This window comes from Triplophysa dalaica, chromosome 25 (assembly GCF_015846415.1).
Source record: "Triplophysa dalaica isolate WHDGS20190420 chromosome 25, ASM1584641v1, whole genome shotgun sequence".
In the NCBI taxonomy this organism is placed as follows: Eukaryota; Metazoa; Chordata; class Actinopteri; order Cypriniformes; family Nemacheilidae; genus Triplophysa; species Triplophysa dalaica.
In genome coordinates this window covers 12,729,596-12,754,494 of record NC_079566.1, presented here as the reverse complement: position 1 = coordinate 12,754,494, position 24,899 = coordinate 12,729,596, and the positions used below count along the sequence as shown (strand labels likewise).

The 24,899-nt window shown below is 38.6% G+C and overlaps 1 protein-coding gene across 1 annotated transcript; it reads right to left on the bottom strand.

Annotated features, from left to right (window-relative positions):
* Positions 1–1,900: 1,900 nt before the first annotated feature.
* Positions 1,901–23,570, bottom strand: atp1a3a (ATPase Na+/K+ transporting subunit alpha 3a). Its single transcript, XM_056740861.1, has 21 exons — positions 23,258–23,570; positions 14,718–14,831; positions 14,378–14,437; positions 13,525–13,728; positions 12,978–13,091; positions 12,427–12,561; positions 12,174–12,291; positions 9,988–10,256; positions 8,192–8,390; positions 7,821–8,065; positions 7,416–7,608; positions 5,939–6,251; positions 5,543–5,693; positions 5,195–5,363; positions 4,936–5,090; positions 4,692–4,815; positions 4,426–4,571; positions 3,484–3,614; positions 3,279–3,380; positions 3,055–3,146; positions 1,901–2,938 (listed from the first exon to the last, which is right to left on the bottom strand). The coding sequence occupies exons 1-21, from the start codon at positions 23,261–23,263 to the stop codon at positions 2,910–2,912; spliced, it is 3,069 nt and encodes a 1,022-aa protein (XP_056596839.1). The 5' UTR covers positions 23,264–23,570; the 3' UTR covers positions 1,901–2,909.
* Positions 23,571–24,899: the final 1,329 nt, after the last annotated feature.

Below are 24,899 nucleotides of genomic sequence, written 5' to 3'. Positions count from 1 at the left end.
TAAGTAATTATATTTGTGTTAGGTTATATAAGACCAGTCTACTTTTTTTATTGCACTTATGCTTTTTGTTGTCCTTATGTTGTCCCAATTGCTTCCATTGCTTACCCCACCTGTAAGTCGCTTTGGATGAAAGCGTCTGCTAAAATGACTAAATGTAATGTAAATGTAATATTTGTATTATACATGTTTTTTATCAAGGGGTATAATTTGTTATATTATTTCCAGTTTTGTCTGTGAAGACAAATAAACAAATTGAAGGTTTGTGAACCCATTGACGCTTACATTTTTTTGTCTTTGCTAACATCTCAGTTTAACTCTTAGGCGCCTTCATTAAAACTTGTGGCATTTTACGGGATATCTGATCTTATGCACAGTAGGATGTCTCACCATAAATTGGAAGAAGAGAAACACACAAAAATCTTGTCACACATCATATTGAGCGATCTGTTTTATGACTGCCCATCCCCACCTGCACACACACACACACACACACACACCGAAACCCAGAGCAAGCCCACATCCACAATTACTCGTCACCCAAACATTACTGGTCATCCACATGACCCCCCCACCCAAACCCCCCCACCCCATGACCCTGACGACCTAGGCACCATGGCAACCCTGTGACCTATCCAGCAGTTGCCAAGGAGACAACCTTGGAGCACATCTGACCATTGCCCCCTCCCTTCCCCCTTTCTGCTGAGACGAGGCAAGCGATCGATATTCTATCACACAGAACAGTGGAGCGCGAGAGAGAGAGAGGGGGAAAGGGGGGCGAGAGAGAGAGTGAGAGAGAGAGATTGGGGTCTGCATTGAGCAGAAAGATTAAAGCAGGCAGGACAGCTGACAAGGGGAGTGTTGTGTGTGTGTGTATCATAATGAGGAGCCATATTTCTGTTATTTTGGAGAGTTGGCTTCAAGGCATGTTTGTAATTCTGTTTTTAGGTGTGGTTTTGTGTGTGTGTTGTTCACGGGCGTGTGTATGTGTGCACCTCTTCATCATCAAAATGAAACAGCGGCTGAATGTAACCAGGGAATTCATCAAAGACTTTACTGCAGCCCGAATTTTTCTTTCGCTCTTTTCTTGTATAAAAACACAAACTGTGTGTGTAAATACATATCTGCATGCACGCACATGCAGACACACACTCACACAATGTACTGAGTGTGTGTTACAGTATATATATATATATATATATACAGCCTGTTTAAATATATAAGCAGTTATAATGGCCGTTAGTCTTTATCTGTGTGTGCAGACACTCATTTATTGGGGTGACCCACACCTCCAGGTGATATGTGTGTGTGAAAAAGCAATTTTATTTTATTTATTTATTTTGTGCAGGAAATACAATCTACAGTAAATCACCACCTCCTGTTTTTGAAACATTATTGAAAAATGAAACTTCCTCGAAATAAAAAATGTTACAACATTATTAGTACGTGATTTCAAGTTAAATGTTGATATGATTTTCGTGAAATTATTTTATGAGAAGCATCTATATTGTCTACCACCTTCGGTCAAATTCTCATTACTGCAATGTGGAAAAACAGTAAATTAATTATACATCAAAGTTTATTATGTTAAACTGAAGTTAAACCAATTCTTGTATTGATAAAAAATCATGAGTTTTGGAAAGAATAGTTTTTAACACTACAATATTGTAATGAAATTTCGTAACGGGGATTGCAAACAATAGGGAGAAATATCTCCTACAGTGAGATTCATTTCTGCAAAAGCATTTGTTGACTTTATTTTTTTATTATATGAAACATGACTAAATATTGTTCAAAGCAAAGACCCGAAAAAGGTATTTACTAAACCAAAATGTAATATTAATGAATATACAAGATTTCATGCAGGACCTCAAACACATCAAACAAACTGACGCCAAGCTGATTAAAGAGAGTTCCATCTTTTTATTTCATTTTTTGCTGTTTTTTCACGTATTGTTACATTGCTTTAACTCCGTTTTTTTATCTGCACTCATTTAATCAATGAAATCAGAGTGAAATCTCTTTTTCTAAGGACACAGAAAGATTGTATTTTCTTTTTTTAACAGGGGTAGAAGGAAAACAGGGTAACGGAGCGGGCGGGCGGGGGAGAGGAGGAAGGTTTAATCACATCGTTCACAAAAAGACAAACGGACGGAGACGGACAGGTGGAGGGGGGGGGGCAGTGCAGGATAAAGGGGGACGGAGAGAGGGAGAGAGATATATATATATAAAGAGAGAGTGAAAGAGTGGCAGTGTGCTTTCTCATGTCTGAGAAAAATGAGCAGCTCTCAGACACGCTTCTGACATAAAAAAATAGAAAAACATTATGGATGGTTCGTAAAAACAACACTTGAACAACAACGATGGGGCATCAAATGTGGTTGAGCCGGGTGCAGGTGTCTTGATTCTTTTTCCCCAGAAGAGGGCGACAGCGAGCTGATGGAAATGAAACAAATGGGGTATTTGTTTGCATCCGAGAGGATGGAAAAGGATTTGTACCAGAGAGACATCGTGGCAGTGTTTATACAGAAGTCCCTGTAGGCCGTGACGGAATCTAAATACAGCTGCCGGGTTTTGAGAGATGTTATGAAATCCATTACAAAAGCCGTGCGTGTGCACATGCTAACAGTGTGTTTAACAGTTATCGGTAAACCTCTCGACGGAGATACTGGCAGATTTTAAGCTGTAGTCTTCGGGCATAAAACAAAAAAAAGGAGGATTAGTTTGTTTTCCTCGGGTGCTGGTCCTCTCATTCGCATTTTCAGTATGGATGAAGTAACGTAGTTGCTTCTGTGTTGGTTGTCTCATGGTAAGTGCTGGACAGATTAAGATGAAGAAAGAGAGAGAGACAGAGAGAAAGACGCAGGAAGAGAAGGTGAGGAAATGAATGGATGAGCGAAATATTTGACAATTCAGTAGTATGTCTCTCTTTCCACCCAACCTGGAGTGCACAAGAAAGAAAGAAAGAAGGAAAGAAGCGATATATTAAGAATCAATAGATACCAAAAATGATAAATGTATTTCTCAACGTGCATGTGTGATGTAATAATATTGTACCTCCTGGGTTCCGACGCAGAATCAGTTTCCGAATCTCATCGTAAACAAAGATTAAGAAGCTGTAAGGGAACGCACAGAACCACCAGCTGGGCCTGTGTGAAGACACGAGAAATAAACAGACGTTCAGTCAAGGGAAAGGCAAACACACATCAGAGATGCAGTAATCTCTCTGCAAAGGTTGCGTGTGTTTCATAATGTTTCGTCAGAATGTCAGTAGTGCTCACTTCAGAGGGTACATCCTAAGAGCCACGTCCATGCCGGGGCAGTAGGACAGTAATGCTGCGAGGGCCGTCTCCTCAAACAGACCAAAGATCAGGATTTTATTCCTACAATAAACAAGCAAAACATTAGAGAAAAGTGAAAAGCAGACAAAACTATATAAAGATCAATGGTATTGGCTTTAATATCTGTTAGCACAAAGATACTGACTTCATGCCCTGCTGGAACACTGAATTGCGGCGTGTTTTGCAGATGATCACATCAGCCCACTGCACAACCACGATACTGACAAAGAAGGCGGTGTGGCAGGTGAACTCCACGATCTTCCTCTGCTCGTATGTCTGAAAGAGAGAGATTATTTTACTCAAAGGTTAGACTCCCGTTACCTTTTTAACTTCATTAATGTTTTTCCCTCATTGTAGAATATACATTTTGTGACTAAAACTTTTCTAAATCAGTTTTATTTCGGCATCTTTAGGGTAGTCAGCCTTTTTTGTCATTTGTTTTCTTGAGATCCTGAGATGCTTATAAAACCGTATTAAAGGAGTTCCCATGTATTCTGGGCTTTTTCTCCATTATTCATTGTAGTTCAAAAAACTATTTTTATTAAGTAAAGTTTAAGTCTTGTATTAACAGACATGTATGTAGTGTGTTGAATATATTTTGTCAACAGAACATTTCAACAAATGCCTTATAGGTCAATTGACTTGAAACTTTTTACAAAATGTACTGTAGTGTATTTAGAATGTATAAATATATAGAGAGTTGAAGGGGAGGATGCTCCGCCCAAGCCGTCTAATTTACGTCATTTGAGATGGATAGTCAATTCAGGGGGGAAGTGCATTGTCAGGTTTTGAGGATTATTAATTTAAAAATAGAAAATGACCCACATTGATATGCTGTTTACTATAAACGGTGCAATATTTCATGAAAAAATAAGAATTTAAAATGTTTATTTCACTGGGACCCTAATAATATATCTTCACCCTTCATAATGTCAATAAATGTAAGAAAAACTATATCAACAGCTAAAATAGATTACAGACTTTTTGAAAATATGAATTGCCTCTCAAAATTTCTTAAAGTGAAATCAAAGTGATGTGTAGATTATATTATCTGACGGAGTGTAATTTAGGCATTTATGTAACATACCCACTGCTGTCCGTAGCTGTCCTCCAGGTCATTGTTAGAGCGATCGTCCCAGTTTAGCCGGATGCCCACCAGCACACTGGGAAGAAAGCCATTCTCAGCCAGAATTACGAAATAGCTGAAAAATCCTCCGAGGGCTTGAATCATGCCTACATACACAAACACACAAACAGGAGACAGATAGTGAGCTGTCACTTTTCTTTTTACAGTGCTTCATTAAAATCAGACACATTTACAAAATACACTTTTATATGTAGCGCTGCACTAACCGATCTGTCCGTAGGCGATGCTGATGAGACGCTCATTGACCAGCTTGTCTCTGGCTGGGTTACGGGGCTGGCGCTTCATGATGTCACTCTCGGCTGCTTCATAAGCCAGTGAGATTGCAGGTACCTGAGATGGAAATTGACATTTAGTCAACAAAACTAAGCCTTATAACTACATCATCTAGAATAATCAAGAACTGAGAACACATTCAGACTTAGAAGTCAATGAGAAGTGTGTGTGCCTCACCATGTCAGTACCCAGATCGATGCAGAGGATGGTGATGGTTCCCAGAGGAAGAGGAATGTTGACCAAAATGAAGAACAGGAAGGGAGTGATCTCAGGAATGTTGCTGGTCAGGGTGTATGCGATGGACTTCTTCAGGTTATCAAAGATCAGACGACCTGCGAAGAAACATCAACCTCAATGAATCCTACGTCCAAATCTCAATCCACAAGTTTTAATTCAAGTAAAAATATGAACTAGAATGTTTTCGTATCTCTCTCACCTTCCTCGACTCCAGTAACGATTGATGCGAAGTTGTCATCCAGCAGGATCATGTCCGCAGCCTGCTTTGAGACGTCTGATCCGGAGATTCCCATGGCAACGCCGATGTCTGCCTTCTTCAGAGCGGGAGAGTCGTTCACTCCATCACCGGTCACAGCCACAATGGCACCCTAAGAACCCACAAAAAACATTTCAGTACTGAGAAAATCCATCTCCATTCGATAACACAGACACTGTAGGATTACATTTGGATTCCACAAAGAATTGTAAAGTCTATCGTGGGCATTTTTAACAGTGTATATGCATTTAGAAATGTGTGAGAAGTACCGGTAGGCGTGTGTGTGCGCACCTGTCTCTGGCAGCCCTCCACGATGATGAGTTTCTGCTGTGGAGAGGTTCTGGCGAACACAATCTCTGTGTGATTCTTCAGCACGTCATCCATCTGGTCCTGCGAGAGATCTTTCAGGTCTGATCCGTGGATCACGCAGGCTTTGGCGTCCCTGAGAACACATTTATGTCGGATAGAAAACAGATTCAACTTCATTCCTCGAATTGAAAACAGGAAATCTCATACCAGCATGAGACGAAAGTTCACCACATAAATAAAAGACTAAATCAAAAGATTGTATATTATATTATCTTGTAGTGATTGCGCACCAAATTTTTTCTCATTTCATATTTTCACTTAAGACGACATATGTGTGGATTATATTATCTACCCAGTCAGTGTGTTGTTATCTGTTACCTGGGGTTGACCTGACTGACAGGAATATTAAGCCGAGCGGCAATGTCTTCCACTGTCTCGTTCCCCTCAGAGATGATGCCGACGCCTTTAGCGATGGCCTTGGCCGTGATTGGATGGTCACCGGTCACCATAATGACTTTGATACCAGCTGAGCGACATTTGCCCACTGCGTCGGGTACAGCTGCTCGAGGAGGGTCAATCATAGACATCAGACCCACGAAGCACAGGTTATCTGTCATGAAGTTAACGTCGTCCGTGTCAAAGGCGAATCCTTTGGGGTACTTGTCATTGGGCAGTAACAAGTGGCAAAAACCTGGAAGGAGGAGATACAGTCCCATTAGTTCAAGTTTCAGTCATGTTTATAATGATCTGATGGTTTCTTTAGTTTTAAGAGCCTATTTTTTTTTAGGCCTTAAAGATGATCTGAATATTTTTACATAAAGTATCAGTTTTTTTATTTTAAGCGCGTAATATTTTTAGTCTTTGAAAAGCTGTTTTTTAAGTTAATTATTTGTTGTTACTTTTTAATTTTTTCAGTTTTGATGCAGTAATGTTTTTTTAAGGCTCTAAAGTTTTTTTATTCTGATGATTTTAACAAAGTTTTATTTTTAGATTCTGAACATTTTTTAGTTATTGAGTGTCTGATGTTATTTTTAAGGTTTTGTAGCTCTTGTTACAGTCTTAAAGCCCGTAACATAAAAAGAGGGACAGACAACGAAATAGAGTTTTAAACAAATTATTGTTTATGAAAAATAACAATATTGTTTTGTATAGCGTAAGAAAAAAATACATAAACGTTGAGTACATACAATGCTTGTGTCGGTGCATCAGGAAAAGAAACAAAAAAAAGGGCAAACAAAGAACGTGTGATAACCTTAAAATAATAACCAACCCAATCCTCTCCACCCATACCTATGTCCCAGGTGTACTTGATTATCTTTTAAGCCACACAGGCCAAACCCTGCCCGTGCATTGACATGTAGAGGCCTAGAGAGGGCACAGGGGTCGTAAAAATCTAATGCTATTTTTCAGGTTTTTTTTATTTAATATAAAAAATGTAATTTTGTTTTTAGGTTTTAAGGATCTAAAGTTTCTATGCGATCTTTAATGTGTGAGATTATATTAATATTGTCCATTAAATATTATAAAAAAATTGAACAGTTCTGCCAAGGTGCTAGCCGTTAAAGTCATAAGACACTCATAATGTAATATAGCGAAAGAATGAAAGTTTAACAGTAGTTTTTCTACTGTAAAAAAATTGACAAAAATGTCATGATATACAGAATAAGAGATATGTTGGCAGAAAAGCTTTTTAATAACAGTTGGTTTGTTTTGATTTAAGCCATAATAACAAAAAAGCTTACTAACACATTAAAACACAAAAAAACATGATAATATAATAAATAATATGATTTTTGATTTTATTTTAAACTCAAACTCTTCTCATATTTGACTAAAACAACTAACTCATTCTTACCCAGCACTCTTTCTCCCAGTCCTCCCAGTTCCAGGTAAGCGTTCTGGAAGGCTTCCTTCAGCTCCTCGTCCATCGGCTGCTCTTTGCCCTGTTGCAGGATGGTGGTGCAGCGGTCCAGAATGCGCTCTGGTGCCCCCTTCATCACCAGAAGGTAATGATTCTCGCTAGAATCATCCATCTCATGTACTGACAGCTGAAGTAGAAAAAACACACGAGAACGAGTTTAAATGACAGGATATTTTGTTAAAGAGCTGTTTGTTTGTTCAGCATCCATTGCCATCATTTACAGACAAATTATCTGTATTGAATGGATTTTAAACCAACTCATTAGATGCTCGAATTATGGAAGGACATCATTCCTTTGTAAATGCAAGTTTTACGAGATGTAAAATATTCACAAGGAACCTGGTATTTGTTGGTGGAGTTAAAGGGAATTTCGGCGACTTTCTTGAACTTCTCCCTCATGGCTTTGACAGAGCCGCAGGACAGCTCGATACACTTGAGGAGGGCAGACTCAGAGGCGTCGCCCGCGACATCACGCTTTTGGATTGGAAGAACATCTTGACCCGCCTTAAACACGGCCCGGTTACACAGTGCTGCCACACGGGCCAGACACAACCACGTCCCTGAACTCTTATCAAAAGATGCACCTGATACAGACAGAGATCACAGTTCAGTACAGTACCTTTCGACATAAATTTGATGTTTTATTAAATAATATTGCTTTGTATGTAATGTTCACTGTCTGTTTGATATGCGTCTGTCTGTCCACCCACCAGACTGATCTTCAGTGGTGTCTGCTTCGTGAATCTGATTGTCGAACCACATGTGAGCCACCGTCATGCGGTTCTGCGTTAGCGTGCCGGTCTTATCGGAGCAGATGGTGGAAGTGGATCCCAGAGTCTCCACCGCCTCCAGGTTCTTCACCAGGCAGTTCTTACGAGCCATACGCTTGGCCGTGAGGGTCAGACACACCTGAGATCCAGAAACAGAAAGATAGACGCGAACAGAGGAGCGGAGAAAACAACGCGTGGGTGAGAGATTGGAAGGAAAGAAAACAAAGCAAAATCTTAGTGATGCGACAGGTTGTTTTCGTGGCACAATGCAGTGTCGTGCACTAATATAACAGATTTTTAAAGATGAGGGTCTGACAGCAAAGAAAACCCAAAGCACAAATAGAGAAACATATTCTACTGAGCACACTTGACCGTGACGGTCAAGGGACAGTTCAGCCGAAAACAAATTTTGTGATCATGTATTCACACTTATGTTATTTTTGAATGACTGTCTTTCTTCTGTAGAACACAAAAGAAGATATTTCGAAGAATGTTGGTAACCAAACAACACATCCTTCCATAGTATGGACACAAAGACTTAGAATACAGAGACTTTTCTTAAAATATCTCCTTTTGTGTTTCACAGAAGAAAAAGTCACAAACATGTATTGAAGGACATAAGACGTGAATTTATCTTTCACTTATGACTGGAATACACTACAAGACTTTTAAAATCTAAACAGATTTCATTAAAACTATACATCATACATTTGCAGTCTTTTTGAAAGTTTCAGATAGAAACACACTAACTGATCAAATCTGCACAAACTTTCTGCAACATGTCCAGACTAAAAATCCGAGCAAAAGTCTTGCTGTGTATTTTAGCCTTTAGATGTATGTCAAAACAGGTCAAATAGGCAGGTTGCGTGACATCCCCTCATCTCTAAAAACCCACCATCGTGCTGCATAATAAATAGCCTCCGTACAGATCTTTATAGATAACAATCTGTGTGTTCACATACATGCGTAGATTATGTTTCAGGCCTTAGTTTTGTGGCACAGCCAGAGGGCGCAGGCTAGCCCCCATGCACAGCCAAGCACAGCGAGAGCCTCAATCTAAAAGTGTGCCAATCCAGTCTATGTGGCAGCCGCTAGCTTGCACAGGCAACTAGAGATAACACAGAGTTATACTTTCTCAGATTGTCATATTGGCCTAGGCTTTCAACAGTCAGTGTCTGTAAAAGAACACAGGAAAGAGAAAAACACAGAGACAGAAACAGAGTCGGCGTCACAGATACAGACGGTTAGAGGGAATATAGTTATACTACTTGAGCCTTTACTGACACATCATCACAGACGAGAAGCCACGACACAGTTACACTGATCAATACACAACTTCACAGCTTTACACAGGTAAGTACAGGTAACAGATACGCACAGTATACAGACACGCGTGTTTGGAATGCGATACTGGTTATACTACAGCTCTGCATGAGCACCGAATCGAAGCCTGAACCCTGTGACCGAATCCGGCTGGCAACATTGCATAATGATGCTGCTGTCTGCAGACTGTTTAACACACTATTATCTACAAAAAGTAGTAAGCAGCACATTAATGTTCCATTCCAAACACGCCCGTTGACAAAAAATGACAGTAGCACACATAAACTCACAAATTCTCATGAATAACAACACACATAGAGAGAACAACACCAACGAGAACACACATACAAAATTCACACGACACACTAAAAAGAACACAAGGAGTATAAGGATGAGGAACACAGTATGCTCACAGTCACGGTGGCCAGCAGTCCTTCGGGGACGTTGGCGACGATGATTCCGATGAGGAAGATGACGGCCTCCAGCCAGCTGTAGCCCAGGACGATTGACAGGATGAAGAAGGACACGCCCAGGAAGACGGCCACGCCTGTGATGATTTGAATGAAGTGCTCGATCTCCTTGGCGATGGGGGTCTTTCCCGTCTCAAGGCCAGAGGTCAGAGTAGCGATGCGGCCCATGACGGTGCGATCGCCGGTGCAGACGACAATCCCACGAGCGGTACCTGCACAAGAGGAACGGTTACTATGGTGACAGCATCGCGTGATGCTGTTCAAATTTTACTGTTAGACAAACAGAACATGTAAATTACAAGTAAAAGGATACAAGACTTTCATAGATTATGTATTTATGATATATGGGATATTTATTAATCGATTAATTCCAACTCTTTTATATAAGCTCTTACTTAATAGGTTTCTGACAAAACAACTATAAGAGAGACCTTTCAAAATATTCATTAATCAGCATTTCTATATGTATTGTGTCCATTCCAGTTCAGTGTCTGTTGAATTTCAACAAAATCAAACCTCAGGAGTGACATAAAGGCATTCAATAGCAATGTGAAAGACTGACAGAACGACAAGACACATGAAAAATCAACAGGTTATCACATAAAATATAAGTATTGAACTTTTCCTAAATACATATAGACATATTACTGGTGTATTGCTTAAAAGTGAATATGTACTTTTCTTTTCAGGTTTAAAAAAATTAAGAGCATCTCTTCTGTTATTTTTACCTATTTGTCCAGTTTTCATTTTCTCCAAATACATAAATAGAAACAATATTTTTATTTAAAATTTGGAAGATGTTTTTAAGTAGAAACAAAAACGTTAATTTTACCTAAAAATAAGCCTATAATATTAAATTCAGAAAAACTGAATCTTATCTTTTAAATGCTCTCTTATTTTTTTCTGCGACTATATTCATTTACTGGTATATTCCATTCCATTCCATTTTCTTCCGCTTATCCGAACTACCTCGGGTCACGGGGAGCCTGTGCCTATCTCAGGAGTCATCGGGCATCAAGGCAGGATACACCCTGGATGGAGTGCCAACCCATCGCAGGGCATTTACTGGTATATCATTTGGATTTTTCCTACTTTTTACTTTAACCTTGACATCCATTTTAGCTTTAAATTAGATTTCTTGGTATTATATTCCAGGTCAGTCCATTCATGAAGCACTTTGTGCATTCGGGCTATGAAAGACAAACATAGGTGTAGACCTCTCAATCTACCACAAGGGGGAAGAAGAGACTTATAGTGGAGCACAACTCTGTAGGGGTTGGGCTAGAAGGTATACAGGAAGCTATGACCAGAAGTGATGCGAAACCTCGGCATAAAATTACAATAAATGACATGAGCTAATGCATAAACCTACCCCAAGCGTAAACCTACAATAATATTTATTTTTTAATAAACTGTTGTCAACATGACTAAAAGTATGCGGTATTGAAGTGCGCATGCCCAGTGGAGGTAGCTGTATCCCTTCTGGCCACAACCATCTGTAGAGCATTGTCTGAGTCACGAAAGAGCATCCAGCACACTGCTCTGGACATATGCAACCACTCACAACTTATCATAACAGCATCACTCAAGTGACGTGCTGAGACGGTTGCATTTCAACAGGGGAATGCCGGTCACATATGAAACCTGTGATCAAACACATTTCATTATAATGATAAATCAGTTGGATTTGTTAATGGTGATGTTTACAAGCATTTTGACTATAAAACAGAGTGATCTTTAATGATCAAATTATGAAACGCTGAGGAGTAGAAATTGACTGCCATTGTAAAATACCCATGCCGGTGTTTACCCTTGCTACGTAATTCAGTTGTTCTGTAAGAGCTAGATCAAATAAAGCGTGCCAGAAAAATAGAAATGTGTGGAGTGTGAGCAATCGTGTGGGCAGCGAAAAAGTGAGAGCCCGTTGTCATGACAAAATCTTTCCACTGTGGCAGTTTTTTGGCATAAATGACAAGGAAGAATAGATGGATAAGGGTAAACTGAAAATCGAGAATCGATCGGAGAGAGTGAGTTTATAAAAAACGAAAATATATATGAAAGATAATGGAGTGCAGGAGACAGCATGGAGACAAAATGGATCAGCGATGCAGCTGTCATGGCAACCGTACCCTCAACACAGTTGGTGGAGAAGAAGGCGATGTTGCGGGTTTCCAGAGGGTTGTCATGGGTGCAGTCGGGTGACCTGGTCTGGGGCTCTGATTCGCCGGTCAGGGAGGAGTTGTCAACCTAGAAAATGATCAAAAGTATTCATTATAATGTGAGCGTTTTGTATAACAAAAATCCAGCTCAATCAATCTGCGTATTTATCTATAACATGTACTCTATCTATATGATAAACAGGCTGCGTGGGTGTGTAGGTACCTTGCATCCGTGAGCGGAGACGACTCTGAGATCAGCAGGGATCCTGTCTCCTCCCTTCACCTCCACCAGATCTCCGCCCACCACCTCCTCAGCGTTGATCTGCAGCTTCTCTCCTTCACGGATCACTAAAGCTTGCTGTGGGATCAAAGACGCACACAAGTTATAACCTGTTAGGATTTGTGAGGGCAACGAGAGATTAGAGCAGGATTAATAAACTCATGAGGGTTCAGCGTCTCAACAGAAGGAGATAATGAGGATTATGAGAAGAGAAGCAAACAGGAGATTAAGATTATTTAAATGCTTCACTAATGTTGTTTGTTTAGGTTTATATCGTGTCTATCGTTCCTTAAAGGGGAGAAATCTAAAGCTATAAAAATGCATGCACCTGTATAATATGTACATTCAAAACAAACTGTTTGTGTTCCTTTTAAATTTGATTCAGGGTATATTAGGACTAGATTGTGGTCACACATCAAAGTGAAAGTGTAGTCACTCCAGATTCTATTGTGTAATCTTGCTTGCATTAGATTATAGGAGGTTGTGTTCTGTACCTGGGGAACCATGTTCTTGAAAGACTCCATGATCTTTGAGCTCTTGGCCTCCTGGAAGTAGGAGAAGCAGCCGGTGATGATGACCACAGCAGACAGCACGATACCAAGATACAACTGGAGAAAAGAGATGAACGAAGAGCAAGTTAGCATCCAGAAATTCACACTAGATTGACAAAAGATATGTGTCGTTCATCCATGTGGGTTGAGTCCTTTTGTGTGCTATTTTTAATCCAAACTGGAACTATTTTGGTAAAATCCACCAATATGTTTATACAGATATCATATGTTAATAAAGAAAAAATAATTATTATACTAGAAAGCTGTTGACTTTATTAGTAATTTCAAATAAGTCTATAAATACAAATGAATGAGATTACAGGATATGTCAAATTCTCTCATTTCCCATCTCTCATGTTATTTGTTTAATGTCCTCCTGACATCAGAACTGTCCTCTGCCTTTGTTTATTATCCATTAAAGTTCACCTATCTGACCTTCCATCTAATGTGGCATTGTAATGATATGCAATGTGCACGTGCGAGTTCTCACATTGTCTCCGGCAGGCTCGTCCTCCGTGGCAGCCTGGATGGCGTAGGCCAGAAAGCAGAGGATAGCTCCGATCCACAGCAGGACGGAGAAGCCTCCAAAGAGCTGTCGGCAGAATTTGATCCATTCCGGGGTGGTGGGGGGTGGGGTGAGAGCGTTGGGTCCATCACGAGCGAGATACTCCGCAGCTTTAGCGTTAGTCAGACCCTTTAGAAGGAATAAGAGTCAGAGAAAAGAAGGAGACAGAGGGGATCGTTTCAGTGATCCTGTGAAATTCACACCGACACTGCATTGCCACTAGAGGGCGATGGTAACTTATCACACACCTGCCTGGACATCAGGTTAGCCCTGTTTAAAGTGTGATCATAAATATTGCAACATTTCGAATGAATACCAATTTTTTGACATGTACTTTACAAGATAAAGTTAAGAAATCATTACACATTTTTAATCAAATCAGCATTTCTTGATTTTATCTTGTCATTCCAGTCCAGTGTCAATTTTAATAAAATCCAACATCTTGTTTGACATTTTAAAATATTTGTAGCAGTTCATAGAATGAAACAAAATTTTTTACTTAACTGCATTCCCACAAATAGTAAATTCAGAAAAACTAAAGATAATTTACAAATGGCCGCTTTTTCCACGGCTGTCAGGTGAACTGTTTCTTTAAGATGGAGAACATGTTGCTCACACAATACTTCCGGATGTCTGAGAATTGAATTAGTCTGTTGCTGTTTTCGACAAGCATTTAATAAATAGCAGAATATTAAAAGCTTTATCTGTGTAACATGATATATTATAATCTTATTAAAAGGTCTGATCTGGCTTTGCACTCCCGGTCTGAGAGACTCACCTGCACAATGTCAGTGTTGTACTTCCGGCACACTTCCTCAATCGACATCTTATGTTCTGTCTGGAAAAAAACACTAATGTCAATCTGCGCAGTAAAAAAGTCTTTATTGTCAATGAGTCTAACATTGCATGAATAACAGATGGGGGGCAATAAAGACACACCATCACAAGGACCAGATCATTTGAGTACATTATGTTACTTTTTCTGTAAGATTCTTGAAATGGAAAAAGATGATCTGATGATCGCATGTCTGAAGAGATCATTTGAGATTTTGCCATAAATGTTATGTAAATCGCTTCACATTGAACCATGTTTTAATGTGCCTGTGTGTCTGTCTTACCAGTGGTACTTCTTTCTTCAGGTCATCCAAATCTTTTCCCCCCTTCTTCTTGGGTGACTCCTTTTCATCCTTGTCCTGCGTGGTCGCCACGCGGTAACTGTCCGACCGCCCATACTGAATATGAAAGATTTTAGACTCCGTAAGTAAGTTGCACAAAAACGATTCCACAAGCAGATTCAAGTTACTAAATCAAAGACTATAAAAACACATGCTGCTTTGAACTGTGAAGAAAAATGCATTATGCAATAGGTTGCTAAATAGTGCTTTTGGAAACGTTCGTAAAATCAAATTGGGCTATCATGTTCTCTTTAAAAGCTGAAATTCTAAAACCAACATATACATCTCTCATTCATTTTTCCACATGTCAAAGCACACACATGCACTCAAGCTATACATCCGTGTGGCGGTCTCTATCTGCATCGAACTAAAAATGTAATATATGTAACTGCAGGACATTGCATTACGCACAACTGCAGAACTCTGATCATTTGGATATACTGTTCAGGTCTAATGCAGGATCACGCTGGCACTTTCATGCAATAAAAACGCAGGAGGCTCATGCATCACTGCAAGCCGTTGCAGTACAGGAAAATATGTCAATGCCAGTCAGATAATATCTCATCCATAACTCTGAATATCTTTGAAACGGCAAAGCTTAACCAGGAACCCCGTGCAGGACATGGATGGCGGTGTGCGTGAGATCCATTAACGGTGGTCCACTGCGCCTAATTCCACGCTTTTCATTGATGTGTTATCATCTGATGTCCCATGTGTGACCTATTTTAGCTTGCAAACCCGACGAGGCATTACGGTCAAATCCACCATCACGACACATAAGGACATAAAGACTTTAATGGGTGATGCATAAAATGTCTCTGATACTGTGATTTTCGAAGAACTGAATAAATATATAAAAAAAGAAGCGTAATGGTTATTACATAATGACATTTAAACCAGATGGATTGAAATGATTTATTTTCTTTCTGTACTCAATTTTTATGAACAAATGCAAGATAAATAGCTTGCGCTTTTATTTCCTTGCATGGTTTTCAATCCAAAACTCAGCTCAATAGATGTATGATAAATGTAAACTCAATTAAACAAAAACAATTTTTCCTCAAATTAACCATAAACAAAACACCATTAGTAGTACTCATGTTTTAATGTTTTGCTTTAAATAGAACATGAATGATAATCAATATTATTATAAAATAATAATAAAAAATGTTATAAATAATAAATGCTAAATAATAAATAATGCTATGAAATCACAAACAATAAATAATGTTAGTTAATATAGTTCAGCTCCAAGCTGAAAAAAACTATAATGTTGAATATATTTTTAAAGTTTATTGAAAGCTTAAATAAAACAAATGGCAAAAAGACCAAGTTTGTGGAGTCCTTGTGCCTGTGTGCTAAAACAGTTTGACCATCTGTAAAGGGTTTCCTCTTTATATCGTCTGGGTGAGATAGTGATGTAGGATTAAGACTGTTTACTACCATTTGGATTAACCTACTGAACAAACGTAATCCTGCTCTCTCTCTCTCTCTCTCTCTCTCCATTATTTCACATATTCATACATTTAAATGCTACTATTAACAGATTATATACTCTTGTTATTGTCTTACCCTCATTCACCTGCTATTTCATATCAAACATCCTGTACATCAACAGTATGAGATAGAGCGGCCTTATAAACAGTACACTGTGTCCTCGCTGTATTGTCATTCATAAAACATCCTTGTGCGCTCTTGTGGACACTCAGTCATCATGACCCCGACATCAAACAAGAACAAGGGTTTCAAGAACATTATAGTTTCTCCACCTTAAACAAATACGCAGGACATTGTCAGATTGAATAACATTCATAACATCCAAGTTCAGCCGTTAAATTCAAGATTTACGAATTCACAAAATGAAAGTTTTGTCCTTATTTACACAACTCAAGTTGTCCCAATTCTGTATACATTTGTTTGTTCAATGTTGTTTGACACAAAAGACGATATTTTGAAGAATGTAAGAAAGAAAATAATTCTGGGGCACTTTATGCAATTTTTCCTATGGTAGTCAATGGTGGCCAAGAACTGTTTGGTTATAAGCATTCTTCCAAATATATTTCTCTGTTGTAATCAGAACAAAGAATGTGTAAATGATGGCAGAACTTTTACTTTTGGCTGTACTGTCCCTTTAAATAACGACCAAATGCAATTGAATGACACAAGGGGTGGATAAATTATGACAGAATTAATACGGGTATGGGTTTGGGAACACATATCTTAAGATAATTTTTTTGCATCTGAGATTGACTTTATATCCCTGTCCGAGTCTTAATCTAATGACCTTGAGGTGATGGAGACACACTGTGTAGTGTTGACACTATAGTGCATTAACAATGTGCATTAGAAAGGAATATCCCTAAAAGAAATCTAGCTAAAGTGTAAACTGAAAAAACAATATTACATCACTTAAAATGCACAAAAGATAGAAAGCTTACAAGAGGCCCATGATCTCATAAGCCAAATGGATAATTCAATTTTAAAGTGTATCACATAGCACTAGGAATGATGAAATTATGATAAAAGTGTTGTGGGCGTTTGATTTATGCTGCACTACTCTGTGGACATCAACAAGTCAAGACTGAAAATCCATTATCATCCATATTTGAATCTGTCTTTTTAGGATTTCTACTGTATTACTATAATTTACGATGATAGTCGAAGAAATTGCATTTCAATAATGAGAAGTAATGAGTGAAATATGAGCGGTTTTTGAGATTCTATTTACTTTGCAACTTTTATCTCACTTCTCATATATAAACTAATCTTAAACTGAACACACACGGCAAAAAATGACTTTCTTACTTAGTATTTTTGTCTCGCTTTCCAGTACGGATGTCAAAAACATTCTTGAATCAAGATGAATTTTCTCGATAAAGCAACATGAGAAAATAAGTCTTGTTTTTAGACAAAACATATGAAATTTCATTGAATTTGCGCTTAAAATGGGGTAAGACAAAGAATCTTGAATTAAAATTGAAGTCACTAAATTCAAGATTATTTTTCTTATCCCATTTCTTGGCTTGTTTAAGCCAAAATTCACTGAAATGTCTTTATTTTACTTTTTCAAGACTTATTTTCTCATTTTGCTCACAAGAAATTGCATCTTGATTAAAGAATTTTTAGACATTTGTACTAGAAAACGAGACAAAATACTAAGCAAGAAAGTCATTTTTTTTAGGGCAGTTAAATACCTTGCAGACAAAACATCATAATCCTTGGCTTTCGATAGTTTCAGTACATGGAGCTCTATTGCACCAGACATACGGCGGTCAAACCCCGGTCGCTGTGATCGGCTAAACAAATACTGTAAGAAACCAACCTTGAGAGGGAACAAACTGATGCTATCGACATTTGAGGGCCAATCAAATCAGCTTTCTGGCTGACCTTGAGGGTCCCACAGGATATGACATCATGCTGGCATCTACAGCAAATTGACCGGTAGCCTGTCTGCAAACTGGGCTTCATCTGACCTCGGGAGATTATTCTCGACTGTGTGCTTCCCTCGCACACATGTGCAAACATCGCCCAGTGAGAATGTGTTATTGACCATGTCCATTACACAGCCAGCTATAATAAGACATTATCCTCCAGCAGCCACAGTCTCATCGAACACACACATAAACCCAACAGGGTGTCTAATGTGCGATGCCACAATCATGCAACATACAAATTGGTTTTGCAAGTGAAATCTGTGATTAAGATGATCTTTTCTCAAACCGAAATGGTGGAAGACATCACAAAATGCTCAAATACAATCACTGAAGGAGATTTAATGGCCCGTCACGCACCGCATCCCCAAGACACCTCTGCTATTCTTAACACCTGCCGTGCCCTTGAAACCTTCAGACAGGCTCCAGTCCCAAAGGTATCAGAGTCGCCCTCCAAAAAACACTCACATCATACTAATTGCTGACAACTTCACACACCTGAGCCTCCTACGAGAGGTTCCCTGCTTTACAAAAGGTGACACCAGGTGACTGCCTCCTATTTCTTCATCGACGACCTGCCCTAACCTGTTCAATTGATTTTCTTCTTGTGTCTGCTACCAACCCACATTCGAAATGTAAACAATGCCGGTCCACCTTTGTAGTAGGTTATTTGGATATTTTATGCATACAGAACGTTATAGACAGTTTACGTACATGTGTACTATCAAAATTGCAAAATGTAGTGTGAGAACAAACCCACCCGAAAACTTTTATCTGGTAGTGCCTACAACCAGTGCACCTGAGCCACAATGTCTTCTCAAGGTGACAGCAGGTAAACACTTGCTGTTGCCAACCACTAACCCCTACACACACACCCTGCATTCCAACTGGGAAATATATCGCCCTCCGAGGGCCCATCGGAGTGACAACAATCATGGCCGCCGTACTGAAGGTTCGTTCCCAATCGAAGTGTTTATAACTGGCTACTTCAAGGGCCCTTCATAATAAAGGAATTGGAAGGGTGCAACTGTTGGTCACTTAGGGCTCCCATGATTCATTGCACAGATTCTTTGCGTGGTGCCGCTGCCTCCTTATGGGCGTCGGATGAGGAGGCAGAAGGGCACTTCAAGAAACAGTCATTTGGTCCCCTACACCCTTTGACCCTTTAAAGCTCTCACTCAGGAGGGAGAACAATTTGAAGGGCTTAGGGCATTTGATGAGCCCTTCGAAACGGGTAGTCTCCATCTTGCCAACCATACAGTCTCTATTGATCGATTGGCTCCAGACCAATCCATCAAAAGTGCGTCTGAATTCGACCCCGCCCTCCCGCCCTCGTCGCGAATAATGGACCAATCGCTATCCATGTTCGGGAATTTCCACTCTCATTGATCCGCTTGCGGTTTGACACAGTCGCGGTGACAGCTCCGGACATCACGATGGACGTCAGCAGGTTACAACGACATTTTAACCGCTATGCAGTTTATATATAGGCCACAAAAATCAATCTTCGATTGAAGGGAGTGATGGCCTTGCGCCTCCCATACGGCTGCGCGTGCGTCACAGCATCACCATTTATTTTCAGATCAACTGGTACAATTTGTCTCTCTTGATAAGGATTCAGATGAGCGTTCCGGGTCTCTGCAAGGTCGCAAAATAACACGACTCGAAGGCGTCTGGTGTGACGCTAACTCTGACACGTTACCGCAAATACATGAATGGGACCTGCAGACATCCAATTTGACGCAGATGTTTGCGGTTCGTTTGACCAATTCGGTTCGATTTTTGACCTAATGCATTTCTTCGACTCCTAACAAGTTTATGTTAGGTCGATGCGGAAGGAGTCCAGATGCAGCCAACCCAAATCCGGGCGCCCCCGCCCCATCTGTGGTTAACGCCTTTTCATTTAGGGGACTGATAGAAATTCTCCTCAGACTCTGTTTCTGACGTGCAGTCATGGAAGATCATCGCAGACGCATATAGTGCATAGGCATTAAAGCAACTTTTAAACAAGAAAGATTAACAATTGTGTTCCATAATAGTTTATTATATGAACAGCCCAGCGGGCACCTCGATGTCAATTTGATGTCAAATTTCAGACAAGATTTGATCAAGATGGTGCACCACATCATTTCAAATTCAAATCATACATTAAATTCTTCAAGGTTTTTAATGAGGTGAAAATATGAGGTTTATCCCATACTGAAATTGGTTAATGTAAGTATAGCCCAATATGTTTGACATTGAAATGACGTCAAATCAACGTTGCATTATAGGCATTCATTTGATGTTGTATTGACATCATATTGACATCAATGTAAATCCAGTTGAAATAGCATTTTTCTTCTAACTGGCCCCTCAAAATGCATCTATTTGTCACATCTTTTGAAGCAGTTGTTGGATTTGTACATGAAAGTGGACTGCTGTAACTTCTGTGGTAAAAAACACTTTTTTTAAAAGTATGTAAATACTCATGCTGAAATAAAAGGAAACAGTGATTGTTAAATTTTACAAGAAAATATACTGATTTGCCAATAATACATTCAGATGTAATTACAATTTAAAATATTAAAAACAAAAGCAGCATTTTTGCTGTAACCCCACATAAAGTATTATGTATCCTTATTTTTGTTATTTACAGTGATATTATATTACTGTAAAATTAGAAAAACATTGCTGTAATTGAAAATACTCATAAAATTGTAATACCTTATAATGTATGTACCATTTTTACAGTATTACAACTTCATGTTCATTTTAGTCAAAAAACTCTTATAACTTTTTTATTATTTTTTATAAATTTTTATTTTTCCTTAATTTTTATTAATAATCATTAATTAATCATTAATTTTATTATGAAAAATGTTGGGCCTACAATGCCCATTTATTATCTGTCTTATGTATTTCTTAATACCACCTGTAGACGGCGCCATGGCCTATTTCACATTTCCGGGTTTCTCAGCAGCTGAAGTTAGTGAATGGACTACAACAATTAATTTATTTTTTGTGTGAAATTTGATGCAAATGTAGTATAACATATTATTTTATACATACACGTAAAAATATAAAATTTATAAAAATATTTGGAGGATTTACTACGTTGACCGTTGAAACGTACGTCATCACGTCTTGCGTAGAGGCCAGTGTTTGCTATGCGGTCGAAGCATTGGAGAAGGTTGTCGCTTTTTATCAGGTGAGTAATAAACATCTCATGGAATAAAAAATACGTTATATTGGGTAACTTTGAAAACCTAGAAGATTGTGTTTTGATGAAATATATGACTTGGCGATATATTAGAATCTGGTGAATTGAAATATCCCGCCAGAAGTACCGTGAAGATTTCTGAGGTAATGTTAATGTGCGATCCATTAAGCGTGTAACGTTGAGTTAACGATTTAGAAATGTCAGTGAGTAATGTTAGTTTTGCAATTAATATTCGGATAAAATAAAAATGCCCTCATTTGAATCTCTTTACCGATGCTATGCGACAAAGCGAAACATACCCATAATTATAATTCATAATTTGATACACACTGATGAAGTGTTCTAAAATGTCCTGGTAGATGGTCCACTGTGTCAAGCAGGACCAGCCCACACTACTAAAGGTACCAAAAGCTGGTTCAATGACCATTTGTGTTACTGTGCTCAAAGGAAAACTTCTCAGCTGTTCTGGTCACTTAGTTGTATTGTTCAACAATCTTAACAATCATTGAATACTGATATGGTTGTCTTTTTTTTCAGAATTCTTACAAACAAATTGATGTCAACAATGAATATGGATGGCTCAGGGCTGAAGAAGGATTCTGAATAAGTAGGCCTTAAGCCAATTGTTTATCAAAATTATTTTTGTTCATTTGGGATATGATCTAGGAAAACCCATCACATGGTGAAATAAAAAATACTGGTTTTAGTATCATATGAAAGCTATTAAGCCCTTTCCAAAACTGTTTTTATTTAATTTACAAATTGTTTTTATGGAGTGGGTGGTCTAGTGGGTTAAACCACTGAACTGGTAAATCAAAAGGTTGCTGGTTCTATCCTAGTAGCCACCACCAGTGTGTTGCTCAAGGGGGATTGTCCCTGTAATAAGTGCACTGTAAGTCGCTTTGGATAAAAGCATCTGCTAAATGACTACACGTAAATGTAAATGTTTTTAACAAATGGAAAGGGCTTGAGAGCTTTCATATGATATCAAAACCTGTAATATGTACAATTTTGTCATGTGATGGCTTTTTCCAGATCACTTAATATTTATATATTAATTTAAATGTAATTCAAGGAGGATTTTATATTTATTAGTGGTTTAAGAACATTTTAAATTTCTGGAATTGTAGCTGATTGTATTTAATAAAACATGTCTTACATTAAGTACTGTTGTTTCATTATTTATTGGTCTAGAATAGGGCATCAATATGTTAAAAAATGTAAAAGAAATTGCTAATCAAATTAACGTCAAAATTTGATGTCAATTTGATGTCAAATTTTGACATCGATTTGATTTGCATTTTTGACCAATTCTTTGATGCCGATGTTTGACGTCAATTTGATGTCTATTTAACATCAATTGCCCACTGGGAGCCTATGCGCGCTTATCTCAGCGCGCCTTTACGCATCAATCTCACGAGAATATTTAGCATTTGTAAAGGCTCAGTGGCAAACACATAACGTCGTTTATAAAAATTATGCCAACTGATTGATTTAAATTCACAGCCAGGTTTCCTGTTTTTTTTTAAACTGCATCATGACGCACCGGTGCCGATGCAGAAGCATCCGATGTGGTCCGACCTGACGCGACTACCAAACGACCGAGCATCGTTATCTCACAATGTCAAAGACGTAAAGGGTATTCGAGTTACGATGCCCTAAGACTAACCAATAAACATTTGCTTGCCATTGCAATAGCGATCAATGCCAACACATGAAATAACCGGTGACTGTACATTCGCATGTTAAATGCAACATATAATTAGACGCGTATAATTCATGCTCAAAAAAAGGTCTAAGCAGAGATGTGAGTGTGAAAACCATTCAAAACGTAAAGCGGATATTCTTACCCCCATCTTGGAGCCGTCAGTCGCTGTTGCGTCTATGAAACGTTAAGCTGGAGCGAAGAAATAAAGCGCTTATTTGACGACCCTTTTCTAATGGACGTCTAGAGATGTGATAAATTAAAGCTAAATACACTTGCAGTTCTCATATACAAGTATGCACTAGGCTGGGTCTACATGAAGAAAAACATAAAGAATGGGCCAAGCTGCATTGGTTGTTCGTGTGGCTGCCTTTGATATAATGGTAGAAGCAAACATACAGGAGATTATGAAGCGTCTCGAGCTGAATCACAACGGCGAGATGATGAACCGACGCGCTCGGTCTGCTTCACAATCCTTCCGCCACAGTGACAGAATGCGCGGCACACACTGCGTATCAATCCACGTGTGAAAGTAGTGCAGTGGACACCTTAGAATTGTGCATTTTCAGAAGATGATGGTTATTTAAAGTATGAAAAAATTTGCTAAATTGCTCAACATCACCTATTGCCGAACCAATGCACAGATTTAGGCCTCATGGAATATTTCACCAAAGAATGTTTGAAATGCCAAATGGTAAAACTGTGGTATTTTTAAATGATCCTGAAGTTTACGTTGTATGGTGTACATGTTGAAAAATGTTTTATATGCTAGATAAGTCGCTTTGGATAAATGCGTCTGCCAAATGAATAAATGTAAATAAATACACACATATTCTTACAAACAAGTTTTTTATAAAATGTAGCAGAGCAGAGGAATCCATGTAGTGCTATTAAAAATAAATGTTCTCACCGCTTTGATCTATTTTTACTCCTGGAAACACCTTTAAGCCCCGCAAAACTTATTTTGATTCCCAGCACATGTTCCCAAAGATAATCCAATATAACAATGTTATCTGAGCCCTGCGACTATGGCTGATCTCAAATCACTGTGTGGGTGTACAGACAATCAGGTTTAATGGAAAAAGCACAGAATAATAAAATGAAGGGAAGAGAATGAATTTGAGCAACCAGAGGATGGGAAATAAAGATGTTTTTGGGTTGGTTGTGTTTTGGATAGAGACTCACGGTGGATTGTGTTGTGTTTGTATTGGGCGGGCAGAGGATCAGGTATTTCGGATGCAGTGAGTCAAACGGAGAGAGTTATAAATGAATAGAAGAGACAGAATGACTCAACCATCTACTCAGAGTCTGGATAGTGAAGACAGTGAGCGAAAAATAAAGCTTTGGAGATGACACCCCTCCGGAATCTATGAGATAAAGAGTTTTTCATCAGATTCTAAACATAGATTAATAATTTATAATTACATTTACACGCTGGTTTCTGAGCAAGCAAATTACTTTGATATAAATAATCATCCAATATTTTAGTTCCAATATATAAATACACATTTTCTCAAAAGTTATTTTCACCAGACCATAAAACACTGCATATGCTTAGACAAACAAATTGTTTGATTAGTGTTGGGGATGGTCTGACATCTTTCCGAGTGTTTCGTGGGGTATTATGAGTTGTGGAGCATAACAACATAGTAATAATGCATAAAGCAAGCAAACACCACCATTAAACGCATCCAGAATAAAAGTTTGTGTTTACATAATATATGTCTGTGTACTGTGCATATAAATTAAGTATTAATTAACACATACAATGCATATATTTAAGTAAA